The sequence below is a fragment of the Acinonyx jubatus genome, chromosome E1 (genome assembly GCF_027475565.1).
Source record: "Acinonyx jubatus isolate Ajub_Pintada_27869175 chromosome E1, VMU_Ajub_asm_v1.0, whole genome shotgun sequence".
In the NCBI taxonomy this organism is placed as follows: Eukaryota; Metazoa; Chordata; class Mammalia; order Carnivora; family Felidae; genus Acinonyx; species Acinonyx jubatus.
In genome coordinates this window covers 22,644,190-22,671,548 of record NC_069397.1, presented here as the reverse complement: position 1 = coordinate 22,671,548, position 27,359 = coordinate 22,644,190, and the positions used below count along the sequence as shown (strand labels likewise).

The following is a 27,359-nucleotide window of genomic DNA, read 5'->3' as shown; positions in this document are numbered from 1 at the left end:
GGAAAGCTTAGGGCAGGCCTGAGTCATCACCGTTTTCTACACGTTTTCTTCCTAATAAGTGAAATAATGCCTACAGTGTCCAGCACGGTGCCTAACAACTAACGGAAAACACCGTCAACTCCCCCTCACCCACCCCTATGTCCCTTAACGCTGAACTGAGCTGAACACCCCTACTGGGAGGGGGAGACGTGGAGGGGAGAAGCACTGGAGCCTGGACATTTGGAAGAAGAAACAGAAGGAACGGTTACCCCCGTTCTTCTTGTGCCAGGAACGGTGCTGGACAGTTTACTGATTGGCACGTTTAATCCTCTGAGGTGTCCCTGGAGCTGGGCATTCTTTGCCCCACTTCCAGAGAGGAAACCAAGGTTGTAGAACAGTTAATAGCTTGTCCAAAGCCATACAGAGAGGAGGTGATCTGTCTGACTTCTACCCCAGGTTTGTCCTTCTCCACCAGGCTTTCCCCTGGAGGTGGGGACAGTGGAAAGGAGGGGTCAGTTATACTCTGGGAGTAGCACAAAGAAAGGGGCTGCTTCTGACAAAGGAGCAGAGGAAGACAAAAACAAAAAGCCGACTTGAAAGCATCAGGAGGAGTAGGACCTGAGATCACCTGTCACTCAGAAACTCTGTAAGAACCAGTGTTTCTCCCTGGGCCCCACTCCCCGGGCTGCCGCATCCCCGAGGCATCTTGCGGTGGGCTCCTCCAGTGACCTGAGGCGATGAGCACATCAACAATCACACCACACGCGGTCTCCGGCTCGCGGAAAACAAGCGGGTGCACACAGACACTGTTCTGTGTGGTGGAGGTGAGAAGCACGGGGGGAGGCCAAGCTGCAGCCCTCCAGCCTGAATGTGGTTGAAACTATAAAACAGTTGTCACGGTTAGTACCCCTGACCTGGTGAAATGCACAGGAGGTGACGGGGAGAGGAGGGGGAGGCGTAGAATAGAATCACACAGAACCAACCAGAGCCAGACCCAAAGCAAAGGCAAGGTGCAGCAGAAAGAGTCCTGGATAGGGGCTGGAATCCAGCCTGCAGCTGGGCAAGTCCTCCGTGTTGCCCTACAGACCCTCCAACAGCACTGCCGGAGCAGCTCCCCCAGGCAGCGCCCTGTGGAGACAGGGCTGAGGGAGCAGCTACCTGGCTCCTGTGAGGAAACTGGGATTTGTATTTGTAAACAAGGACACAGGAGGGATGCAGCCAGGGAGGAACTCTCCAATTTGCAGATGGAAATAATCAAAGGAAATGACTTGGCCTCAGGCTTCCCTGGGATTCCCTGCTTTGGACATTTTTTTTTTTAAAGCAGCCAGAAAAACCAGAGCTGCGCCTCCCCCCACCCCAACCCCACACACACACATGGTTGTGTTGTGAGGGGAATTCCAGGTCTGAGAAAAACTTTGGAATCCAGAGGGAATGAGGTTTCACTTTCTTTGCCTGCCTTTGGTTTCCTAACGTCACCGTCACCGTGTGAAGCTGGGCAAGCAGCCAGCTGAGCTCAGGGAAAGAGGGAATGAAAGAGGAAAAGGGAGACTGGGCCAGGAGGGGGAGGGAGGGCTTGCTAGGCAGAAGACAGCGTGTGTCTAGCTGTAGCGAGGAATGTGCTCACATGCAGGAGGAGTGGGGGCTGATGACAACCAGCTCCGTGGACTCGAGAGGCCCGTCAATGAGCCTGCTGGGTCTGTGAACCTCATTCATGCAAAATCAGGTGTGTGTGTCTGCGTAGGCCTCCACATGTTTATGGAAAGCATTCACAGCTCTCACCAGATTCTTTGAACATTTTTTTAAATGTTGATTCATTTTTTTTAAATGTTTGTTTATTTTTAAGAAAGAGACAGAGCGCGAGCTGGGGAGGGGCAGAGAGAGGGAGGGAGACAGAATCCAAAGCAGACTCCAGGCTCTGAGCTGTCAGCACAGAGCCCGATGCGGGGCTCAAACCCATGAACCATGAGATCATGACCTGAGCCGAAGTCAGACACAACCGACTGAGCCACCCCGGCGCCCCACTCACCAGATTCTTAAAGGGCTCCATCGCCCAACACAGGTTGGAACCAATCTTTCACTTCACACATGAAGAAACTGAGGCCCAGAGAAGGTAAGCAATCTGCTCGAGGTCGGCCCTGATTAGCAATAGCACTGTGTGTGAATCTAGCAATCCGACTCTAAAGAGCACAGGTACTCACTTAAGATGCTACAAGAAGTATTAAGACTAAACCAGCATGAATTCAGCGTCTATCACGTCCTAGAGTTTGGTGGACAGCAGGGGGAGAATACAAAAAATGACTAGAAATCAAAAATCGTAAGATGTTACTATGTCCAGGGAGTTAAGAAAAGACCAGTGCCAAGGTGACTTACAATAGAGGAGGATATTTTTACTTGTTATTTTCACACACACAGACACACACACACACACACACACACACACACACTCCAGAGGGCAGGTGTTTGACTTGCTCACCATGCTGTCTGCAGCATCTACAACAGTGCCTGGCTCACAGCAGTTCACAGGAACAGTTTACAGGTGAAGAAGGACTGACTGAGCAGGTGTAGACCAGACATACCGGCGGAAAGTGGGGGAAGGGCAGAGAGGGCTTCGTGATGTTTGTATCTCACCTTACAGTCTCCTAAGCACGTCCACAGTCATTACTCTCCTTGATCCTCTCAACCACCCGTGTGTGGGTTACACAGACAGGCGTCCCTAGTTTTCAGGAACATAAAATGCTGGGTGAATCATAAGGATAGTTGCCATTCATTGAATACGCACCCTGCACCAGGTACCACACCATTTACTTTCCATAGGCACTTTGATTTCCTCATGGAATCAGTACCTCAGAACCAAAGAATATACTGATTCCATGAGTCCAGATGTGATTTTGCACAGGAGGTAGTGAGGGGTAGAAATAGAATTGTAATTAAGGTCTTCCCCCTCTCTGGTCCCCACAATCCACTGGAACCACCAAAAGGAAAGAAACATACTCCTGACATACACATTGCCTATTCCTGCTCAGCAGCACAACACCCTACCCACCCACCCACCCATTCCCACTACCTTTTACACACACACACACACACACACACACACACACACAACCAGAAAGGGTCATCAGGATATAAAGATGAGGATCATATTAGTCCATCTCTGGTTTCCCCTCACTTCTTACCTCAGCTAGTGTCCCAACTCAGCATATTTGGTATCCAGGAAAATACTTTGCTTTCTTCCTCAAAGAGGGAAACTGAGATTAGAAAAAGGAAACAGAAATGGAACTCACATGGAAAAACTGAACCTTAGCAGAAGTTTTAGGATTTCTCTAGAAATAGTGCAGTGTGATAGAAAGTCTAAGACTTGGGTTCAATGTCGAGTTCTACCACTTCAGACTATGTGACCTTAAGCACGTCACTTAACCTCTCTAAGCCTCCATTGACCCATCTGCTTCAAAATACACAGTTTCTGTGATAAAGCTCACTAATCATATCACTTGGGAGCCTAGTCTACACTTTAAAAAGCCTAAAGTATAGAATATCCCAAAGGGACTGCCATTTTCTTACTCTTAATAATAACCTGATAATAATAGCTAATGTTATTAAGTACTTAATGTGTCAGGCATTGTACTAAGAGCTTTACAAGCATGAACACATTTATGGGAACTTAACTGTCTCAACAGCTGTGGAAGGGACCATAATTATCATCCCTGGTTTATAGATGAGGAAACTAAAACCAGAGAGATAACGTAATTTGCCAAAGACTGTCTAAAAAATGGGAAAAATACCAAAGCCCCTGCTCTTGGCCACCAGGCTACACAGCCCCCCCCCCCAACATGTTTGGTAACTAAGGGAACTATGTGAGGGGAACAATTAAAACAGGCAGACCAGGGGCACCTGGGTGGCTTGGTCGGTTAAGCGTCCAACTTTGGCTCAGGTCATGATCTCACGGTCCGTGAGTTCGAGCCCTGCGTCGGGCTCTGTGCTGACAGCTCAGAGCCTGGAGCCTGTTTCAGATTCTGTGTCTCCCTCTCTCTCTGATCCTCCCCTGTTCATGCTCTATCTCTCTCTGTCTCAAAAATAAATAAACGTTAAAAAAAATTAAAAAAAAAAAACAGGCAGACCATTTGTATGTAGATAGATGAATGTTTCCAAAGTACTTGCAATGGGTTTCTTTGAATGAGATGGCTACATTTTTCAAAACTGTGTTTCTATTATAACCTAGTTCATGAGTCATGAGGAAGGAAAGAGAGGCTTCCTATGACAAGCTTAGAGTAGCACCTGGCACCAACTTGGGATGCAGTAACTGTTAGTGGCCTGATATGAGTCAGTGGAAAAGACTGGAGTCTGGTCATCAGAAGCACCCAGGTTCAATCCCACTAATCAGCCATGTGACTTTGAGGACCTTAATGACCTCTTCTATAAAATGAGAATAACCACCCTTCCTCAAAGTCACTGTGAGGAAGAAACGAGGTAAGGTCATTCCCTTTTGGGTGATTCAGTCACCCTCAGATACCAAGTTACATATGTCACAAGAGCTAGCAAGAAAACATTCTAGAAGGTTGCATTTCTTAAGTTACACTTTTTTAAAATGTGTTTGCTTTTGTCATTGTTTATAGACAATTTTCTCTTAGATAATTCAGATGTCAACTTGTCACTATTCTGAATTATCCAAATTAGGAATTGATGAAGATTTACTCTACCCAAGTGTTTGGAATGGAGTAAGGACCCTGTCTCTAATCAAGACCACTTCATGGATTCAGTTCAAGAATGCCACCCCCCCAACCACTAAGATTTTCACGTAAGCAGTACTGAGTAGGCAAAGCACTGAAGCAGGAACCAGGGCACCCAGGTTCTGATCCCATCGTTCATTGGCTGTGTGTTCTTAGCAAGTTACTTCTCCTCCCCTCTGCAATTGAAGAACATGGAAGAAATAATCCCTAGGGTCCTCTGCAGCTTTCAAATTCTGTAACTTTTGTACCGAAGAAGACCTTAGGAACGAGATGGGATCCCAGAATTTACAGATGAATGTCTTCATCTGTAAAATGGGGGAAATGGGCACAATGAGAGTAAATGAGTTGACACCTGTAAAGCCTTTAGAATAGTGGCTAGCTTCCTTTGGGGCTATATGTCAGAGAACCCTCCCCTTCCCAATCAAGCACTTTATAAATAACACCCTTCCATGGATGAGAGGGGAAATACAGATCTGTAATGCAAGAGCAATTAACTTTGAAAGCAACCAAATAAACACCCAGTTGTTTCAAATCCGTCCTAACTGCCCTCTTCTGACCCCAAGGAAGCAGTGTCCTGACCTCTGATGAGGATCCCTACCCTAGAAGAGGAAGCTGAGGATGCCATCAAAGAAACAGGTTTTCCACCACAAATGCCTATAGTAGCTCTTCTGGACGGCAAATGGAGGTTTGCCCTGGAGGGTGGTTCTGGAGGAACCGATGAGCTCACTCTGGATCAGAGACAGTGAGGAGAAGAGAGAGCGAGCCTCAAATTTCCGGAGCCTATTTCAGTTTTCTTTTCCGTTTTGTGCAATTTCACTTATGATATCAACCAGTGTGTGGCTACTGTTTTGGAAACTCCCCGTGGGGTGGTGCCCCCTCTACTGGCCTGACTATAAAGGGCCAGTCTGAGCTGCAGAGAATCCCTGCAGAGGATTCTGAGACAGCAGGTGGATCTCCCGCAGCCTCCACCCAGAAGGAACCATGAAGGTCTCCACAGCTGCCTTTGCAGTCCTCCTCACTGCCGCTTTCTGCGCTCCTGCCTCTGCATCCCCATGTAAGTCAAGTCCTGACCACTGCAGCCCCGGGGGCCAGACCTTCAGATTGGCCCAGACTTTGCCCTCTTTTCAACTGCAGTATTTATGCTGTCTGAACCCTATGATTTACATTCCTATATACTGCTTTACACAGTAAAGGATCTATTGTCCCTGATAGATCTCTAAGCCACTTCATGGCAGGGACCCTCTGCTCAACTTTTCTGTCCTCAAGGTCTACATCCAAGACCTTCGGGTGCTGAGTGTGGACTGATGCCGGAGGTATAAGCAGTCAGAGGTAGCCTAAACTGACCTCAAAACACAGCTAACTCATGCCTATCACCAGCAGGGTTTCTAAGAAACTTCTAAGCATTAGTAAAACCTTCCTGGGACAGTCATATTGTCCCCATTTCATAGATGGAAAAAGTGGGACTTGGGAGAGGATTTTTTAAAAATCTGGTACGGATCAATTATTAGGCTGATTCTTCTATATACCACATCATTTAATATTTGAGGCTACTATTTGAGTGGCTGAGCTTGACTTACAGATGGGGAAACAGAGGCCCAGAGGAGTTAAGTAACTTGCCTGAGGTCACACAGCTAGGAAGTGGGGAAACTGGTGTTCAAATCCAGTTCTACCTGGCCCTTAAACACTCCTACTCTACTGGGAAATGGCAACTGACCCTTTCCAGGGTCATCCTGAATTAACGGACCAAGAAAAACTCCTTCTCTGTTCAGAGCCCTTTTTACCATGCCTCCGCCAGAAGCTCCCAGGATGCAATACATATGTTCAGGCCCCTCTTAGGGGTTGAGGCTGAGCCATGAAGTGTGAGTTTTGGAAACCTCCCTTTACCCCACCGCAGCTCTCAAAGAAAGCAACTTGTGAATCCATTGAGGATCCCAGGAGGGCAAGAATAAGGCAAAGTTCCCAAGACAAGCCAGGAGGAAGCCCAGCATGTCCGCAGAACTGAAGGCAGGGGGTTATGGTGCAGAGGGAGGGGTCCAAGCAAGACTCAAGGATTAGATAAGGGATTGCAGAGATCTTCTCAGTTCTCTGTTGGAATCCCCACTCTGCTACTATGTGCCCATGGCCAAGTGACCGTAGCTCTCTGAGCCTCAGTTTCAGCCAAAGGAGGGTAAAAGTCTATCCAAGATAACGTACCCAGCACAATACCCCATGTGCAACAGCAATGAACACAAGGGTCTCCTTTCTTTCTCCTCCCAGATGCCTCGGACACCACCCCCTGCTGCTTTGCCTACCTCTCCCACCCACTGCCGCTCACCCACCTCCAGGAGTATTTCTACACCAGCAGCAAGTGTTCCATGCCAGCAGTCGTGTGAGTCTCAGCCCTGTGGACCCTCTGGGGGGAGTGGGGGGTGAGGAAGGGACACCTTTTGTCCCACAGCCAGTCCCCCACAGGAGCCCTCTAAGAGGATGCCCTATCCGCTCCCACCCATCCTCCAGCTGCCCAAATAGCCATAGCTCCTCCCTCTGAGGCTTCAGACCCCCCTCTGCTATCACACAGAATTAGACAAGGGGTCCCCAGGGGGTCCTCCCCACTCTGATGCCCTGGATCAGGTCTCTGATCCTTAGAGACGTGACTTTTACTTTAACGTGATCTACAATGTTCCTGCGTGGAGAAAAGATCAATGTGGCCATCCCTCTCCAATTAAGAACCCCACATTCCCCCATATCTTACACCCAGTCAAGTCCACCTACAACCTCAGAGGATCTAGGGAGGAGAGGTCAGAGGTCAGGATCCTAGTTAGAGTGTATTTTAAAAAAAATTATCAGTTGGTGAAGAAATAATGACATGAGATTTTCCTTTTTTTAAATTAAAAAAAATTTTTTTAATGTTTATTTTTGAGACAGAGAGAGACAGAGCATGAACAGGGCAGGGTCAGAGAGAGAGGGAGACACAGAATCTGAAACAGGCTCCGGGCTCCGAGCTGTCAGCACAGAGTCCGATGCAGGGCTCGAACTCACAGACGGCGAGATCATGACCTGGGCTGAAGTCAGACGCTCAACCGACTGAGCCACCTAGGCGCCCCGAGATTTTCCTTTAAATGAAAACTAATACATTTAAAAAAAATTAATCCCTACTACCTAGAAGGGCCTGCTGTGTATCAAATGTTTTTGTGTGTTCTCTCTCAATTTCATGGTAACAGCTCTGTTAGGTATGCATAATTTTCTCCATGTTTCAGACAATGAAACTGAGACCCAGGGAGGTTTGGGGACTTGCCCAACGTTGCAAAGTAAGTGAGGGATAGAGACTGTCTTTGGAGCCTCCTCTTTTTACTATAGAAAGGTCAATAGTTGCTTTTGAAATTTAAGATGAGGGGCGCCTGGGTGGCTCAGTCAGTTAAGTGTCTGACTCTTGATCTCGGCTCCAGTCATGATATCACAGTTCGTAAGTTCGAGCCCCACATCAGGCTCTGTGCTGACCGTGCAAAGCCTGCTTGGGATTCTCTCTCTCCCTCTCTCTCTGCCCCTCCCCCACTTGTACCTTCTCTCTCTCTCTCTCTCTCAACATAAATACATAAAGTTAAAAAAAAGAGATTTAAGATAATAGAGACTTAAAGAACGCAAATGGGGCAATCAAGAACTTTCCTATATAACGGTGAAGTTTTTTAATCCAAAAACTCCTGGGACACTTGCAAAGCTGTAGGTATTCAGCATTGCCTTTAGTTCTGGTGCATCCTTTGAAGTCAGTGGTAATATTTAGCACTACTAATTTTATTTCTGAAGGCAAATATTTTTCAAAAGAAAACAATCCTTCTTTGAGCACCTGTTATGGGCAGCTAGAGATTAATAAAGCACCATCGCTGCCCTCATGGGACTCAGTCTAATCCGAGGCAAAGACAAATGCAAAATGACTAGAGCAACCGTGAATAAAAACATTACAAAAGGAGAGCAGGAGCACATCCCACCTTGGGGTTGGAAGAAGGGACAAGTTTGCTGCAAAAGGTGCTGTTTGAGAAAAGCCTGAGGGACTGGGTACACTAGGCAGAGCGAATGTCGCCAAGACTCTCCTTTGGTTGATGCAGCATCCCTGTGTAGGAAAGCACTGGGACCTTGAGTGTCAACACAATTACGCCAAAGCATCAGATCGAGTGTGAAGTGAGCTGGAAAGTCAGGTCCAGATAAGAAGCTGTTATGCTCATCCACACGAGCGGTACTGAGGCTGAACGGGACATGAAGGGAAGGGAAGGAGACAAGGGCCGAGTTGGCAAGCCCCGCCAGGTGATGTAAGGTCAGGAGCAAGGATGACAGGGGGGTTAAGGGTGACATGAAGGTTTTGACCCAGATGGCTGGAGAAGTGTGGAGCCCCCTGAAGTCTCAAGGAAGAGCTGTTTAAAGAGGAAAGAGCCAAGGTGGCAGCATAAAAACCCTGTGGCAATGTCCAGCACGGAGTGTGAGAAGGGGGGTTGGGAGCTAGGAAACAGTGCTGGCGCTAGAGATAGGGCTTTTTTTTTTTTAATTTTTTTTTTAAATTTTTTTTTCAACGTTTATTTATTTTTGGGACAGAGAGAGACAGAGCATGAACAGGGGAGGGGCAGAGAGAGAGGGAGACACAGAATCGGAAACAGGCTCCAGGCTCTGAGCCATCAGCCCAGAGCCTGACGCGGGGCTCAAACTCACGGACCGCGAGATCGTGACCTGGCTGAAGTCGGACGCTTAACCGACTGCACCACCCAGGCGCCCCTTTTTTTTTAATTTTTAAAAAATGTTTGTTTTTGAGAGAGAGAGACAGAGTGCAAGTGGGGGAGGGGCAGAGAAAGATGGAGACACATGGGGCCTGAACCCATGAACCTTGAAATTATGACCTGAGCTGAAGTCGGACACTCAACCGACTAAGCCACCCAGTCACCCCGGAATTTTTTTATATAGGAGGAAAGGGTCTCTTGATACTAGAGTGGCAATCTATAGCAGAGTCTTGGTGAGCACTGGCTCCAGAGCTAGTCAGTCTTTGTTAGAGTCCCAGCTCTGCCCCTAGGCAGTTGCAGGAGCTTGCATCCATCAGTTAACCTCTCTGAGCCTCCATTTCTTCATCTGCAAAATGGAGTGAAATAGGAGTTCTTCCCTCACTGGGTCAAAGTGAGAATAATGAAATGAAAAACAATATTAGAATATTCCCTGGCACACAGTTGTACCTGATATGTGTTAACTGCTCTTCCTCCTCCAAATATATGATTATATACATAGAAGTGACAAGTAAAACTTGATGAGTGAATGCAATTCGTTCACTAACTCATTCAATAAACATCCATTAAGCCCTAGGCCCAGCGACTTGGGGCAGAAAAAACATAGAGGGGCACCAGGGTGGCTCAGTTGGTTAAGCGTCTGACTCTTGACTTCAACTCAAATCATGATCTCGAGGTTTGTGGCGTTCAGGCCCCATATTGGACTCTGTGATGATGGTGCAGAGCCTGCTTTGGGATTCCCTCTCTCTCCCTCCCTCTCTGCCCCTCCCCTACTCATGTTTGCTCTCTCTCTCTCAAAATAAATAAACATTAAAAAAAAAAAAAAAACAGGACACCTGGGTGGCTCAGTCGGTTAAGTGTCGGATGCCAGCTCAGGTCATGTGCTCACAGTTCGTGAGTTCGAGCCCTGCATTGGGCTCTCCACTGTCAGCACAGAGCCCACCTCAGATCCTCTGTCTCCCTCTCTCTCTGTCCTTCCCCCACTCTCTCTCAAAAATAAATAAAAACATTAAACACACACACAGAAAAGGGCAGCAATTTTGAGAACACCTGTTCTCAAGGGGCAGGTGAAGGTGGTTGCTCCCAAGAGAACAAGCAGAAAGGCAGGAGGGAAATCAGGCAAGTAGGGGTTCCCCAAAATGGGGGCAGGGAGAGAAGCTTGGCCAGGAGGAGTTGTTCTTCAGTCTCACATTCTTTAGGAGGAAACGGAGGCCTGAGAAACAAACCCTCACCCCAGATATTTGTTTCCTGCCCTTTTGATTTCCTGGCCACAGGCTAAGGGGCTGAGGCCAGAGGATAGCAAGTCTACAGGATTTCCTGTCTGACTTCTGGCTGAACAACGGCAGGGTCTTGGTCTGGCTCCCTCAGCACCCAAATCAGAAAACAAACACTAGGAGGCACGAGAGCCCACAATATTCTGTCTCCCCACCCCCTCCCTCTGCACACTAGAGCGGAAGAAAGAGAGATGGTCAAGGGGCTCTGAGTCTCAGAAAAGGAGAGGCAGCTTCCTTGAGAGCAAGCACTATTCAGGACAGAACCTAAAAAGAAACCAAGAAATCCTCGTTCTCACCAGACAACCTAAGCCTTCACTTTGAAAACATTTGGCCTCATAATGTTTGGAGAAAGGTCCAAGTAGACAGGGCTGGCCCAAAAGGAACATGTTAATTGGCACAGCACCGCTATCCAGGCCATGGTTTCCACCCCTGCACCCTTCCCCTGCTCCCCATAGAACCAGTATCCCAGCAAACAGATGAGACAGGCAGCTGGACCAAGCCCCAGCCCCACAGGCTTTGATACCTCCAACACATGCTGTCAACACCTGTAGAGATAAGGCCTCTCGCATGCTATCAACACCTGTAGAGATAAGGCCTCTCGCTCTCAGAGGCCTCTGCATTCTGGCCAGTTAACTGGTAGAAGTGCTTTGACGCTGGCAATATCTGGGGACCTTCAACCTCTGTGAGCACGATGCCAGTACAAGGACCTTTGGTGTCATGTTGGTCTGATCCATCCTAAAGAAGAAGTCCCATAACATTCCAATAATAATACATGTGTGGTATTCCAAAACTCCCACATACTAAGTTTCACGACAACAGTGCAAAGTAGGAATTATCTCTACTTATATATTTTTAAGTTTATTTATTTATTTGGTGGCGGGGAGGGAGAGAGAGAATCCCAAGCAGGCTCTGCGCTATCAGCACAGAACCCAACTCAGGGTTCAATCTCATAAACTGTGAGATCATGACCTGAGCCAATATCAAGAGTCTGACGCTTAACTGACTGTGCCACCCAGGTGCCCCTCTCTATGTATTTTAGAGGTAAACAAATAGATTCAGAGGCCTTAAGTTATTTGCCAGGTTAAGTGGTAAAATCCAGACTCAGGTTCATGTCCTTTCATTCACCCCCACATGCGGAGATGTACTCATTTGTTGAGTATCTACCCTGTGCCAGACACTGTTATCTAAAGAAAAATCACATGTTTACCACTTCTTATGTCTCACCTACTCAACCGTCACTCAGTTCCTAGAAGACACCTCTTTGCTCTACATCTGGAGCACCCAGCACAGGGTCTGAGACAAAGAAGTTCAGAGAAAAGGCTAGTGGTTGACCAGCTCAACCCTGGACCCCTCAGATTCCATATCCCCTTAGCTCTCCAGGCTGCATATGTTTGTGTGGGAGTTAAAATGCACACAGATCTGCTTCTGGCTTGGAGCCATATGACCCAAGAGACGAGGAAACATCCTTTCCTTAGAAGCTACAAATCCAATCTCATGGAGCTTCAAAAATGCTCCACCCCAGTACCATTATCCCCAAACCTGGCTGTCCGGGTGCTGACCAGGTTTCATCCTGTTCTCTTCTCCCACAGCTTTGTCACCCGGAGGAAGCGCCAGGTGTGTGCCAACCCACAGAAGAAATGGGTGCGGGACTACATCAACTCTTTGGAGATGAACTAGGATGGAGGGCACCTAGAACCTGAACTTGTGCAAAGTTTCCTGCCGCTTCTTGTTTATGTCCTAACTAGCTTGGGAAAGTCCCCACCCCCCCCCCCCACTCCCACTCCCTCCTGGGAGGGTGCATATTCCACCACTAAGCAGCAGTTATAAAAGCCTCCTCCATCTAAAGCTTCCAAGAGTTCCTGAGGCTCTGACTTATGCACAGAAAGTCTCTTGGCTCTGAGCTTCAGGCTGCAGCTCTGCCATCAGAAAGGAAGTCAGTATGTCTCTGGAGGCGAAGAAGGGAGAAAGACTGGGCTTCCTGTAGCCAAATCTCCCCTCGCAGCCCCTTCGCTGCGAAGGGCTGACTGGCAAATGTGAGAAATCAGCTTTCCATTAAAATTCTCGTCGCAGTTACCAAGCAGGCTCCTGGTTTGATTTTCAATATTTGACACTGAATTTAGTGGCCATGTCTTTTAGTGACTTTTAGCACACGTTTTTTTGTCTTCAAGTATTTCTTTCTTAGGAGTTCAGATCAAATCTTTGTAGAATATTTCATAGTTTGGATCTGCCTGATCGTTTCCTCATAATTAGATCCAGGTTAAACATTTTGAGCAGGGACACCGCATGGGTGCCGCTGTCTCAGTGCAGCACATCAGGGTACATGTCAGCTTACTGGTGGTCATGTGGAGTCTCATGGGCTTACTGATGGTGATGTTGAGTCTGATGGCCTGGCGGCTCATGTTTTCTTGCCACAGCCAGCTCCCTGCTGTGTGCCAGGCACTATGCCAGGCATGGGGGGGTTGTGGAGGGGTGGAGAGTGGAGAGGTGAATGAGCCACAAGCCACAATCTTTACCTTTAGGCAGATTAAATGTATGATACACACCTAAAAGGAAGCAATTGTTCAAAAGGCTGTGGTCACACTGGGGTGGCGGTGGTAGAGGGGAAGGATACCACTGAAGGAGGTGAGGAGGGGGGCCCAGGCAGACAAAAGAGACTTCAGAGATGAGATAACCTTTAAATGAAATTGGAAAGATTGGAGAAACAGTTTAGCAGGTAGGAAAGGAAAGGACTTGCAGGTAGAGCGAACAACATATGCAAAAGTAGGAGGTCTGGAAGGCAGCTCGTCATGACACAGACAAAAGCCCAGTCTCTTGCTGCCAAGGAGGGAGGTGTGTATATAAAAGGGGCTTTCCCGTTCCTGCCATTTTCCTGGTGACTAATCCTAAGAACCACCCCTGCCCCCCACATGGGCTGATATGAGCTTGACAGTTCACCAAATGCTTTGACTCTCCTTCGCATTTATGCCTCACCTCAGCCCCTCTGACTCCCAGATGGACATGACTTTCCAGCTTTTCAGATGAGGAAACTGAAGCTCCTAGAGGTAAAGCGACTGGCTCAAGGCCACAGCCGTTAGATGCCAAGGGTTGGGGGCGGAGCTGGAGAATGGAATCGGAGAGGGGTTGGGGGCGGAGCTGGGGAATGGAACCGGAGTCTTCCATTTACCTAGGAGACCTGGTTGCTCAAAACATTCAGAAGCTTCTACCCACAGAAGCCCCGACTCCTCACCAATCCCTCTTGTGCCACAGAGGACAGGTCTTCCCCAGCTGTTCCCCCACATTCTCAACAGCCCTGTACTGCCCTGTCTGGGCTCCCTCTGGCCCCGCCAGGAGAAGAAGACGATGGCCTACGAAATATCAGCTGACATCCTTGACATCGCCACATCGATGTTCAAGTACCCATGGCTGGAGTACCCAGAGAGGACCAAAGGTGAGGCTGGAATACAGACAGGAACAGAATCAAGGTGGGGCCTGAAAAGAAAAGCTCTCTGGCTCCCTCTCCCAGACACAGGTCTGGTGAGTTCAACAAATCCACAGGAAGGGTAAGGGCAGGCCATTGGACACTTTGATGGCTCCCCACAGCCTTCAAAGTAAGTCACCAGGGCCCTCGAAGATGGGACATCTGTGTGTCCCCCCAGCTTCTGCTCACCTCTCTGCACCCTGCTCTCTACCCAATTCCCCACCTCCCAGTCTTTGAAAGAATTTGTTCCCTGAACCTAACACTCTTCCCCCTTATCTATCTGGCTACCCCCTAAGTGGATTAAAGACTGAGCCTGTGTATGATCGCCTCTGGAAAACCTTCCCTGATCCCCACAGCCAGAGTAGGGGGGCCTTCATCTGTACCACCTGTGCCTGTATCTTCACATTTTTCTCCCTTTGTTAGTTACTAGTAAACAGTTGTCTCACCAGCTAGACCAGTGGTTCTCAAAGTGTGTTCCCAGGACAAACAGCATCAGTATCTTGTTAGAAATGCAAATTCCCAGCCCCCACTCCAGATCTACTGAATCTATACTCAGACTGAGTGCCAGAAATTGATTTTAACAAGCTCCCCAGATGATTCTATGGCACACTCAAGGTTGAGAACCACTGAACAAGTGGTTCACCATCAGCTGTACATTAGAATCCTCTGGGGAGGGGTACCTGGGTGGTTCAGTCGGTTAAGCTCCAACTCTTGGTTTCGGCTCAGTTCATGATCTCACAGTTCGTGAGTTTGAGCCCCGCATCAGGCTCTGCACTGTTGGGATTCTCTCTCTCTCTCTCTCTCTCTCTCTCTCTCTCTCTCTCTCTCCCTCCCTCCCTCCCTCCCTCTATCTCTCCCTCCCTCTCTCTCTGCCCCTCTGCAACTTGTGCTCTCTCCCTCTCAAAATAAATAAATAAATATTAAAGGAAAAAACAATCCTCTGGGGAACTCTCTAAAATACCTAAGCCCTATCCCCAGAGAATCAAATTCAATTAGTCTAGCATAGGGCCGAAGCAGGTTAAAAGTTCCCCCCAGTAATTCTAATACACAGTGTTCACTAAATGCTGAATAAGTGAATGCCTAAAAGGGTGATTCCTAGCCCACCATTTGTACCACAGAACTCAGAAAAGCCATGGCTCCTGTTCGCCTGCCCTTGTCCCGCTACCAGGTAAGACACCTAACTTTTGCCACCCTGGGAACTTTGTTGAAGTAGGAGCGTCAGCAGATGGTCCCTTTTCATTAAGGTCAGTTCACAGAACCCTTACACACTCACCCCTGGGGCTTCCACTAACTCTGTGTGACCTTGGACAAGTCACTTTCCCTCCCTGAGTCTCAGGAGCTTCCTCTGTCACAGGCTCCCTGTCCTGATCCATTTGTAGAGTTGCTACAACATATTATCTGTAAGGCCTGGGCTATGCAGGCAGTGCTTAATAATGAGTCATTATTCATTAGCACAGGGATCCTCATAGTTAGAGTTGCCAAATAAAATACAGGATGCCCAACTAAATTTGAATTTCAGATAAACAATGAATACTTTTTTAGTATAAATATGTCCCAAATAGGGTATCCAATACCTAAAATCTAAATTTAACTGGACGTCCTGTTTTTCATTTGCTTGGTTTTCACTAAATCTGACAACCCTGCTCATTGTGAATCAATACTACACTTTCTGAAAAAAATGGCAAAGATTTGACAATCTTCACTATGATCTTCTCAATCACCAAACTGAAAACCACCGGCTGAAGCCCCTCTTCTTTGTTGCTCAAAGAACTGACTCTGAGGAAGACTGGAGAAGAAATAGGAATGAATCCAAGCCAAATCTGCAGAGAAAGCCCCTGACCTACACACAACCCTTCACTACAATCAGAGCTACAGTTTCACAACCATTTAAGAGATAGATTTTTTTAAGTTTATTTATTTTGTGAGAGAACATGTGCATGAGTGGGGGAAGGGCATAGAGAGGGAGAAAGAGAGAGAATCCCAAGTGGGCTCCATGCTGTCAGCGTGGAGTCCAACACGGGGCTCGATCTCATGAACCCTAAGATCGTGATCTGAGCCAAAACTAAGAATCGGGCACTTAACTGAGCCACCCAGGCGCCCCTAAGAGATAGAGTATTTAAAGAAATTCTGCTTTTCCAATGACACTGTTAAATTCCATGAGAGCAGGGTAACACCTGCCTCCCCAGCACCTAGGACAATGCTTGGCACTTAGGTGCTCAGTAAGTACCTGCTGCATGCCTGAATGAAGGAGCAGTAGCCTGTCTTTTCCCCTCTTTACTCCACATCTGCCTCGCCCCTTGCCTTTCCTATCTCCTTGCCCTGAAGGCCTTCTCAAAGTGCTCTGAGATCCTCAAATAACCAAATTGTGTACTAAGACTGGTTTACAGATCAACAATGGCTTCACAGTCTTTATCCCATTTGTCCTTTGCAACAACGGGTACAGAAAGAACAAGGATTCTTAGCTCCACTCTGCAGATGAGAAGACTGAGATCTTGGTGGGTGAAGCAACTTGCCCAAGTCACACAGGGTAGGGGTAGGAAGTCCCGGACTCTAGCTCAGATGAGAGACTGAAGGGTGTCTCTCTTACCTAGTCCCTTTTTTTTTTTAATGTTTATATATTTTAAGAGAACGAGAAGGGGCGGGGCAGTGAGAGAGGGAGAGAATCCCAAGCAGACCCCTGACTGTCAGCACAGAGGCCTACATGCGGCTTGATCCCACGAACCATGAGATCATGACCTGAGCCGAAATCAAGAGTCGGGATGCTTAACTGACTGAGCCACCCAGGCATCCCACCTAGTCCCTTCTTATCCTGGTCCTTTTCCTGGCTGAGGAACACCCCCCTGCCACTGTTGTGCCACTCACACCCCCCAGATGCCAAAGGAGGAGTTTCCCCCTAGCCCAGAGTGCTGGAGGCAGCACCCAAGCAAGCCACTTTCAGTGCCTTACTGCTACTGCAAGAAGCCTGAGGTCTACACACACTGGCACACCCTATGTGATAAGCGACAAGAACGGGAGGCCGAGAAGATGCTGCGGAAAATGAGAGATCACCCTAGGTGTGTTTTGACCTTTCCTCTTCTCCACACCCTCCACACTTTCTGGGAAAGAGAAGAAGGAGAAGGTAGGAGTGGGAGAGGGGGTGGGGCAAGCCCAGCTTATAGATCCCAGAGAGGACCCTGGGGTAGGAGGAGGCTCATCCGTCTTTCTCTGGTCCCATCTCTGAGCTGGGCTGAGGATCAAGGGCAGAGGAGAGTTTGTGAAGTAGGAGGGAGGGAACAAGGGGTCCAAGGCCAGCCTGTGCAATTTCTCACACAGGCAACTCAAAGAGGGCACCCCCATCCAAAAATTCCATCTCCCTATGAGCAAGCTGACTATACAATCTCAGATGGGATCCAAGCCCTCAGACCCTGCTGGGGACCCCCTGAAGTGGCAAAGATTAAAGGTCAGGGACCACGGTGGGAGGGAGAATGGGGAGACTCCCTTTGTGGGTGTCCTTACCTTGGGCTCACATTATCCTTCAGCCCTCAGTCCCTGCCTGCAAAATGGAGGGAGGAAAGGAAAAGGGACTGGATTGGATGAGCACCTGTTTGAAGTTCTACAACTATATTTATCCCTTTCTTCCTTTCCACTGGCTCCCTTGGATGGGCAGGAACTCACAAAAAGCCTGGAATCTCCCAGAGAGCCTGAGCAATTCTATGCAGCACAGGTGAGAGGTGGCAAGGGTGGTGGAGCATAGTCACAGGAGCTAGCTGAGCTGGGGAGGAGAAAGATGCTTGGGGGAAGAAGTGAGGGAGGGAGGAGATATTCCAAGGCAAAACTCCAGCTGTATCCAAAGGACAGTAACTCATAGGGGTGCTGCCTGAGGGCTCTTCCCTTTCCTCCACCCCTGTTCCTGCAGGCTCTGGGGTGCCTGGGCGTCAGTGAGCAGTTTGTCATGGAGGCACTATGGCAGGTGGTGAGTCTGAGGCCACATGAAGCTCATGAGAGGAGGAACAGGGTCTGAGGTGTGTAGAGCACGGGCACATGGGCACAGACAAGGCTTGCCAGGGTGCAACGATGCTGGGTCAGATGCAGTGAGGAGAGCTGCCAGTGTGCAGCATGCACTATCTCATGCCCTTGGCTTCTCTGAAGGACAGCTTGATGGGGATGGAGGAATGTGAAGGTCCCCTTTGTCTAACAGAAAGACCCTCAACTGAAAAGCCAGGAAAGAACTTGGACTGAGTTCATTCTCTACCTTAACTGATTTAATCCCCCGTGTTTATATGCCAATTTATAATGGGGAACATGCTTTCTTGTCCATATTCTCATTTAAATCTTACAAACTAGGAATAGGTGGTAGTATCTGCACTTTTCTAAAGATAAATGGAAGCTCTGAGAGGCCAGGTGACTTGCCCAAGGCCACATGGCTACTAGATACCGGATAGGGATTTGAACGAAAGTCTTACTCCCAAGTTGTGTTCCTTCCATTGCACCGCCCTGCCTGTACTCTATGTTTCAGCATAGACAGGTCACTCTCTAGACTTGGTCTCCTCATTTGTAAATGAAAAGTTGAGATGATTCTGAAAGCTCTGACATTCCATCAACTTATGGCATGTTTCCACCACCTGCCTCTTAAATCAGGCCCAAACCGGTTCAGAGAAAGTGAAGTCTGAGGCCTGTCGAAGCCTGGCCCTCCTGGGTGAGTGTGTCCTCTCCCTGGGGCGGGTGGGGGGGTAGGGAGAAGTAGGGAAAGGTGAGAAAGGAAGCAGAGGAGCTCCTTTCCCCTTTGAGTAAGGAAAGTCACTTCAGCCTAGCACTGTGGGCAGAGAGAGGAAAGTGGGGTGAAAAGAGAGAAGAGACTGGAGGGAGAGAGAGGGCCCCTGGAACTGCAGCCATGCATGAGTGTCCTGAGAAGATGGGTAACACCTCAGGACCTAGTACTTAGAACTTCTGTCTTGAGGGCACAGTCGAGTCAAATGAATCCTGGCAGAGAAGAACAGTCCCTGAGGCTCTGCCCTGACCTGAGGACCCTCCCTGTCCAAGGTTGCCTGAATAAGCACGTGATCCAGGTTCTCATCACACAGTTGAAGGGGCAAAATGAGGAGGAAAGGATGGATTCTCTGACACGGCTACGAGTGGCTCTCAACTCCCAGGCTGCTGTCCCCAAAGACAAGGTGACTGGGAGGAGAGTCAGTAACTGGGGCAAGGTAATTGATGGTGTTGGCTGGGGTTAGGTCAGGGAGAAGGTAACCCGGCTCCTAGCCTTGATGGGAGAAGACACTGTCTTTGTGGAGTTCCCTGTGGAATAGCTTCCCTGCACAGAAGCACTGGCATAGCCACTTCGTGGTCACACGAGCTCTGACAAGCCAGCTTTCAGAGCCGCAGTTTGTCCATTTCTAAACTCTTGACAGTAACTACACTCATCGTGGTGAGCACTGAGTAATATACAGAATTGCTGAATCACTATATTGCACACCTGAAACCAACATAAAAATTAATGGATTAGGGGCGCCTGGGTGGCTCAGTCAGTTGAGCATCTGACTCTTGATTTTGGCTCAGATCATGATCCCGGGGTCGTGGGATGGAGCCCTGTGTCCTGCTCTGTGCTGAGTGCGGAGCCTGCTTGGGATTCTCCCTCTCTCCCTCTGCCCCTCTCCCTAGCTTGCACTCTCACCCTCTTTCTAAAACTAAAAACCAATAATGGATTAAACCAATAAATAAAATGAAGATAGTAATTATAGCAATGTTGGGAAGACTAAATGCAATAATGTAGGTGAAGCATCTAGTTCAACGCCTGTGCTTTTTAAGTGGTAATCATTATCATCCTTAAAAACCTACTAAAGAAAAAACCTCTCTCAAGAGGGGAAAGGGATCAAGAGTCTGCTGACACTAATCAAAAATTTTCCCCTTTTAGGATCCTCTTACTTTGATCCCATCACTGTTCCACGTGAAGTAGAATTCATCATCCATCCATTTACTCAACAAATATATATTAAACAGCTATCACATGCCAGGCACTGTCCTAGGCCCTTGAGATACAGCAGTGAACTAAACAGGCTAAGATCCCCTGCTCTTGTGGAGCTTACCTTCTAGTCGAGGAGATATTTAATAACCAATAAACTTAATTATATAGTATGTTACAGGTAACCAGTGCAGTGGAAAAATTACATAGCAGGGTGAGGATGATCAGGAATGCCAAATGGGGACAGGAACAGGTCGTAGTTTTAAACCCAGAAGGGAGGGAAGGCCTCATTTAGAAGGGGTCATCTGAGCAAAGACATAAAGAGGGTCAAGGCATTAGCCTTGCAGGTTATCTGAAAGAAGGCATTCCCGGCAGAAGGACCAATCAATGCAGAGACCCTGAGGCAGGAGCGTGCTTGGATGGTCAAGGGACAGCAAGGAGGCCAGTGTGGCTGAAGCGGAGTGGGAATAGAGAAAGCAGTAGGAAATGAAGATATGTCAAAGTAGTAAACAGGAGACTCAATTATACTAGATCTAGATCTACTAGATCCACTAGACTAGATCATACTAGGTCATTGCTTTCTGGACTTTAGTATTTGGGCTTTTCACTCTGAGTGAAGTAAGAAGCCATTACACATTTTGAGCAAAGCAGTGACATGATCTAGCTTACATTTCAAAAGGTTCACTATGACTGCTGTTCTGAGAAATATGGGGAGGTGGGGTGGGGTGTCAGGTGTAAGCAGAAAGACCAATTAGGGGCTACTAAAGCAATCCTGGTGAGATATAAATGTGGCGTGGACCACGGTGGTTGCAGTGGGGCTAGTAAAATTCTGACAGGTAGAATGTGAACTATAAAAGACAGTGAGGAAACAAGGATGAAGCCAAGGTTTTGGCCTAGCAGCTGAAGGATGGAGTTGTTATCGACTAAGATGGAGAAAGCTGCAGGTGGAACAGGTTTGAAGGTAGTATCGGAAGTCCTGTTTTGGACAAGTTATGTTTGAGATGTCTATTGGACCTCCAAGGGAGACAGCAGGTAAACAGTTGTATGTACAATTTGGAGTTTAGAAGTCTGAACTAGAGAAAGGAATTTATAAGTTGTTGGCATACAGACAGCATTTAATGTCATTCAATTAGGTGAGGTCAGTAGAACCAAGAATCAAGTCTAGGGGCATCCCAACATTAAGAGCTCAGGGAGAAGAGGAAGAACCAGGAAATAATGATAGGTGGCCAATAGGTAGGAAGACAACTCAAGAGTCTTGAGATTCTGAAAATCAAGTGAAAAACATATATCAAGGAAACAAATCAACTGTATCGAATAATATAAGGACTGAGAATCAATACACAGATTATGCAGGAATCCTTGAATATCTTAACAAGAACAATTTTGGTGGGGGTGGGTATAGGTCTGACATAATGAGTTTAAGAGTGAACGGGAGGAAAGAAATTAGAGATGGCAAGAATGGACAATTTTCCAAGTGTTGTTGGAAAGGGCTGTAGTTGGTACTGGGGGTGGATTTTAGAAAAAAGAAAAATAACAGCATGTTTCTATTCTAAGGGATAATGATCCAGTAGTCAGAAAAATGATAATTTTGAAGGGAGAAGAAAGAGTTGTGCACAAATGTTCTTGATTTGGTGAGAAGAGATGAAATCTAACACACAAGTAGAGAGATTGACTTTAGATAGATGGTCAGAGTACCCAGTAGTAAGAGGAAGGGAAGAACATATACGTGCAGGTGTTGAAAGTTGGATAGAAATGGTGGTTAGGTGTCTTTGGAACTTCTTTTCTAGTTGCTTTTATTTGCTCAGTAAAGAAGCAAGGTCATCAGCTGAGAATAAGAACAGAGGAAGAAGTGTTAGAGGTTCCAAAAGGACAGGGTGTGAATCAGGAGAGGGAAAAAGACTTGCCCAAGGAAAAACAGTACGGTTACTAGGTAGGACTAAGGGTCTATGTGAGGTTTGTGTTCATATGTTTAAAGCAAGATCAGCCATCATGACTGTGGGCTTTTCTCCAGAAAGTACAGGCACAAAGTGGGAAGTTGACTACAATGAAGCAAGAAGAGGTAAAGGAGTTGAGTGAGGCAGAGAAGTGACTATAGTAGGACCATGAAGTTTAAGCTGGGTAGAGAGTGAAGAAAATGAGCAATAAAAAGGTGCTCAGTGAATTGTTAATCCTTGTGGAGTCCAACAATTACTGGCATCAGGAAGTTAGCTGGAAAGATAAGCGGTGATGGTCAGAGAATGGGATCCATAAAATGGAGATCATGGAGAAGCCGTAGTAATGGGTAATGATAAAAACCTGAGAATTAGGGGCTGACACAGAATGAAGGACAAGGTTATTGGATAGCAGGAGTGGGATCAATGGCATGTATATTTTTTAAAGTCAGGAATTAAGACAGCAGAAGTGTTAAAGAGAATGACATCCATCCATCCAGGATGGATGTCATAGAGAAATGAAGGGATATGACCTAGGAGCATGTGGATGACAGCAAAAATAAGGGGACATGGGTAAATTAATCTGATGACATGAGATTCATTTTAGGGAGGAAGAAGAATGCTCTGGAAGTAAGAGTGAACTGCCCTCTTAACAATGTCTGGATGAAGATATAGTTCCCCTGGCTATTTCACTTCTTGTCTCCCTCAGAGAACTCAAGTCGGGGATGAAGAGAAGTTGGTGCCTGTTCTGCAGATGCTGATAAAGAAGTCATCAAATGAAGCAGCTGTGGAGGCAGCCTTGTGCTTGGGTTTCCTGAGGCCCTGCAGCAAAATAGCCCAAGAGTTCTTGCTGCAATGCCTAAGCCAAGGGTCCAAAACCCAGCGGATGAAGGTGTGAGGGGCAGAAGGCTGGACTCCCTGGGGAGTGCTGGGGAACCAAAGGCCAGTGCTGACTTTGGTACAGTTTGCACCCCATCATACTCAACCAAAGAAGTTTCAGCAGGGAACACTGTGGGGTCCTCTGTGTGTCTGTGAATATGTATATACATGAGTATGGGGTCACGTAGACATAAGCATACATGCACATGTCTGTGTATGTTTGATTTGAAATAGTGTTCATTTTAAATGTGCACATATGTGGGGCTCCTGGGTGGCTCAGTCGGTTAAGCGTCCGACTTCGGCTCAGGTCATGATCTCACGGTTCATGAGTTCGAGCCCCGTGTCGGGCTCTGTGCTGACAGCTTGGAGCCTGGAGCCTGCTTCACATTCTGTGTCTCCCTCTCTCTCTGCCCCTTCCCTGCTCATGCTCTGTCTCTGTCTCAAAAATAAATAAAAACATTAAAAAAAAATGTGCACATATGTGCACACATGAACTCATGCTCTCACTCAAGAGGCCAAGAGGCAGGAGAATGGACCCCAACTGTTCCCTGTGAGTTTTAGGCTCAGCCCTCAAGCCTACCTGGCCATCCAGATGCCTCTTGGCCCTGTACACCCCATCCCACCTGCCTGCCCCCCACAGGCACTTAGGATGCTGGTCAAGATGATGCATGTACACTCAGCCACAGTCATCAGGGCCATCCTAGACCAGCTGTGCTCTTCTAGTGTCCTGGAGGTAAGGTCTAAGGCTACCTAGCACCCTTCCTTCTCCAGCAATAGGATGGGAATGATGAAGAGGGATGATGAAGAGTCTATCCTTCATACCTCCCCACCTCTGCCCTTAGCACCGCTTTGAAGCCACCCAGATGCTCAAGACCATTGGACTGGAAAAGATCCAGGCACAAGGGCTGGAGGGATTCACATTTGACCTGCTCTGGAGGAAGACTTACAATGAACCTTTCCTTGTGAGACCAAAGCTCCCAAGCCCAGGCAACCCAAACCCGTCTCCTCTCCCTTCTCTGAAGACCTCCCTGACTTGGCTCCCATCACACTGCCCCAAAACGTATCACATTCACTCTAACGCATTCCCTGTTCCCCTAATGCAGCCCATGTTTTCAAGCCACCTTGCCTTTGCAAGGGAGGCAGTTCTCTCAGCACAATGACAAGTCAACCCTCCCTCCCTCTGCAAGGTGAAAACTATCTCATGCTATTATTCACTCCCTCCCTCCTTCTGCCTGTTATAATACCATTGCTGCTGCAAGGCCAGTCCAAACACCTCCTATGGAAAGCTTTCCCAAATCACCTCCACCAGAATCAACCCTGCATTCCTCTGTGTTCCTTTGCTTTTATCTCTATTCTACCTTGTTACAGAACCAGCCACAGAACTTCCAAAGCCATTTTTCTGAAATGTAAATCAGATTGTGTCTCACCTCTGCATAAAATTTTTCAGTAGCTCCCCAGTGCCCTCAGAATGGCTTACATTGCCCTTCACCACCCAAGGCCTGCTCACCTCTCTAGCTTCAGCTTTCCCCACTCCCACTCACGGCCACACACCAGCTATGCTTAAGATCACCCTGTCCTGGTTTATACCTGCTATCTCAGTGTAACTCCTCAGAGTGCCCCACTCTGAAGAGTCTCGGTGTGGTCACCTAGCTACGCTGAACTCCTTTTTGTTTCCTAACCTCTCTGTGCTCTCTGGCCTCTAAGCTTTTGTACATGCCCTCCTCTCTGCCCCAAAATCTCCCACCCCCACCCTTCTACTGGTTAACTCCCATCCACCTTTCAGGCTGCAGCTGAGGCATTGCTTCCTCCAGAACATCTTGCTGGTATCCAGACTGAGGAGGCCCTATTTTCACCCTATACTTAGCTCATTTGTAACACTTACCACAGTAGTGTACATGTCTACTCACCCGCACGCTTCCCCTACCAGACCTCAAGGCAAGGACCATACATAGCACAAGGTAAAGGTTTGTGAGCACTTAAAGCACACTCCTGCATTCCTTTTCTCTACTGTCCCACCTTAATCCTTCTTCAGGCTATGAGGCAGGCTGTGGCTGAAACTGTGGAAGAGCTGAAGATGAAGCCTACGATGATGAACCTGGTGGAGGCGTGAGTGGCTCAGGCTGGCAGAAAGGGGCACAGGGTCAGAGAGAGCTGAGAATCTGATCCCAGTTCTCGCCTGTGCCCCTGGCCAAGTTACTTTGACCCCTGGGATTTTCATTGGCAAAAGGGTACTGCTAATACCTACCACTCAGGGCTGCTATAAAATATAAAACATAAAGCTCGAATTAAGATGAGGACATGAAAGGGACCTGTAAAAGGTAGAGTTCTGGGGGCACCTGGGTGGCTCAGTCGGTTGAGCTTCCGACTTCAGCTCAGGTCATGATCTCATGGTCTGTGAGTTTGAGCCCTGCGTCGGGCTCTGTGCTGACAGCTCAGAACCTGGAGCCTGCTTCAGATTCTGTGTCTCCCTCTCTCTCTGACCCTCCCGCACTCATGCTCTGTCTCTGTTTCAAAAATAAATAAACATTAAAAAATAAAAATAAAAAAATAAAAAGGTAGAATTCTGGACAGATGCAAGTCCTAATTGTCATTTGGTACCTCTTGGCAAATTGTAGTATCTGCCTTTCCCTTCCCAGCCCCTAACCCAAGAAACAAGAGGGAGAAATTGATGTAATCAGCATCACTCTCTGGCCTTGTGCTCGATTCACTCTGGGCTGTCAGAAGAAACAACCAGCCCTCCTCCTCCTACCCTCTAACTGGATAACACATTCACTTCCTTCCACACAGGCAACTAATGAACTCAAATGCCACTGCGCGCCAGGAAGCAGTCATCTCTTTGGTAAGGCCAGCCCTGCTTCTCTGACCAGATGTATTGATGGCAAGGGGAGTAGGCAATTGAGGGCAATTACTTCAGGGAAGAAAGGACTGTAAAGTTTGGGGAGGTTTGGTGGTTTATATTAGAATTCCAGCCCTACCACGAATTCAGCAATGACCTTTTCTTCAGGATTGGAAGTAGGTGGGATAAGGGACAGGAGATGGGTATGAGAGGCATTGCTTAGGTATTGCAGAAATTGTCTTGACTCTTTCTGGTGAACAGTATGTACTGGAACCCAATGCGGTGGCCCCAAAAGGGAAGGAAAGGGATACACCTCAGCTGGGAAGCCACAGCTCCCCCTCTCTCCAGGCCAGATGACAGGGTCATCATGGAGACTAGAATGGAAAAGAGCACAGATGGGGCATCTTCGTAGGCTGACTACTTAGGCACATTCTGCCTCTGCCAGGGCGTCCTGGGGATCCACAGCCCACAAGTGTTCCACTTGCTGTTGGACATGCTAGATGCGGAAAAGAGCCAGGCTGTGAAGAACAGTGTAAGGCATTCCTGCCCACCTCTTCCTCTTCTCTACCCTTCCTCCAAGCCTCCCCCATCCATCCTTACCACTTGCTCTTTGTCAGGAGGGAGGAAAGGGAATAAGCCCTCACACACTATACCTTGACTTCATTCCATGGGACCCCAGTGGCCTGTGGCCAGAGCACCCCCTCACTGGGACACCCCCTCCCCTCCCAGCCTTAGCCTGAAGTAAACCAGCCATAGACCTTTGTTTCAATGCAGCTACAAGAAACATTAACTCTCCTGGCCTCAACTGATCCTTGGATCCAAAACAAGCTAAAGAACAAGGTTATCTTTGTATATGAAGCACCTAAGACCAATGAGGAGGCAGAGCCTACAAGGTTCCGGAAAGACCTTGAGAACCCAGAAGAGTTAAATATCCAAGACTTTCAACTAGCACAGCTGAACCCCTTGTTTATTGCAAAGTCCAGAGCCACATCAGACCAACAGAAAAAGCTGAGTGCCCAGAGAGAGTCTGCCTTCTATCTCACTTCTACCTTCCCAACATGTTTCTCTAAACCAAAACACAAGGCACAGGCCACAGGGCCCTGGGTGCCAGGGATCAGGAAGCAGCTCCAGATCCTTGCTAAAACCTCTAAATAGGTCAGTTCTTTGGGCCTAGCCCCCATTCTCTTCCTGATGTTACTTCTCAGGTTCCCCTGGGAAAACAACCTATAATTACCTTCCATGAATAAATGAGTGTCACTCTACCTACCACTGCTGTTCCTTTTGTCAGAGGCTGCACTGAAACTCCTGTCTCCACACTCTTGGTTAAGTGTTATTTATTTTTCATTTGTTTCAACCATTTATTTTTGAGACAGAGCATCAGCCAGGGAGGGACAGAGAGAGGAGAGACAGAATCCAAAGCAGGCTCCAGGCTCTAAGCTGTCAGCACAGAGCCCGACCCGGAGCTCGAACCCATGAACCGTGAGATCATGATCTGAGCCAAATGATCTCAGACGCTTAACCGACTGAGCCACCCAGGCGCCCTGAGTATTAATTCACTCAGTCACATGTCCTTCTCAAAAAGGGAAAGAGAAGACAGAGACA

General features: G+C 47.8%; 2 protein-coding genes across 8 annotated transcripts; both read left to right on the top strand.

The window, feature by feature from the left end:
* Positions 1-5,587: 5,587 nt before the first annotated feature.
* On the top strand, positions 5,588-12,789 carry CCL5 (C-C motif chemokine ligand 5). Its single transcript, XM_015078409.3, has 3 exons — positions 5,588-5,760; positions 6,963-7,074; positions 12,306-12,789. Exons 1-3 carry the CDS (start codon positions 5,688-5,690, stop codon positions 12,391-12,393), a joined length of 273 nt encoding a protein of 90 aa, XP_014933895.1. The 5' UTR covers positions 5,588-5,687; the 3' UTR covers positions 12,394-12,789.
* A 131-nt stretch (positions 12,790-12,920) lies between these two features.
* On the top strand, positions 12,921-27,008 carry HEATR9 (HEAT repeat containing 9). 7 transcript variants are annotated; one of them, XM_053212823.1, is made up of 15 exons: positions 12,921-14,143; positions 15,292-15,341; positions 17,045-17,226; positions 17,486-17,612; positions 17,820-17,876; positions 18,069-18,125; positions 18,791-18,848; positions 19,193-19,323; positions 22,752-22,934; positions 23,562-23,654; positions 23,764-23,883; positions 24,954-25,027; positions 25,709-25,760; positions 26,203-26,289; positions 26,532-27,008. In XM_053212823.1, the coding sequence occupies exons 1-15, from the start codon at positions 14,056-14,058 to the stop codon at positions 26,910-26,912; spliced, it is 1,740 nt and encodes a 579-aa protein (XP_053068798.1). In that variant the 5' UTR covers positions 12,921-14,055; the 3' UTR covers positions 26,913-27,008. The 7 variants fall into 7 exon arrangements, with proteins under 7 accessions (XP_053068798.1, XP_053068797.1, XP_053068799.1 ...); XM_053212822.1 differs by having other exon boundaries at positions 19,193-19,356; XM_053212824.1 differs by lacking the exon at positions 18,069-18,125 and having other exon boundaries at positions 19,193-19,356.
* Positions 27,009-27,359: the final 351 nt, after the last annotated feature.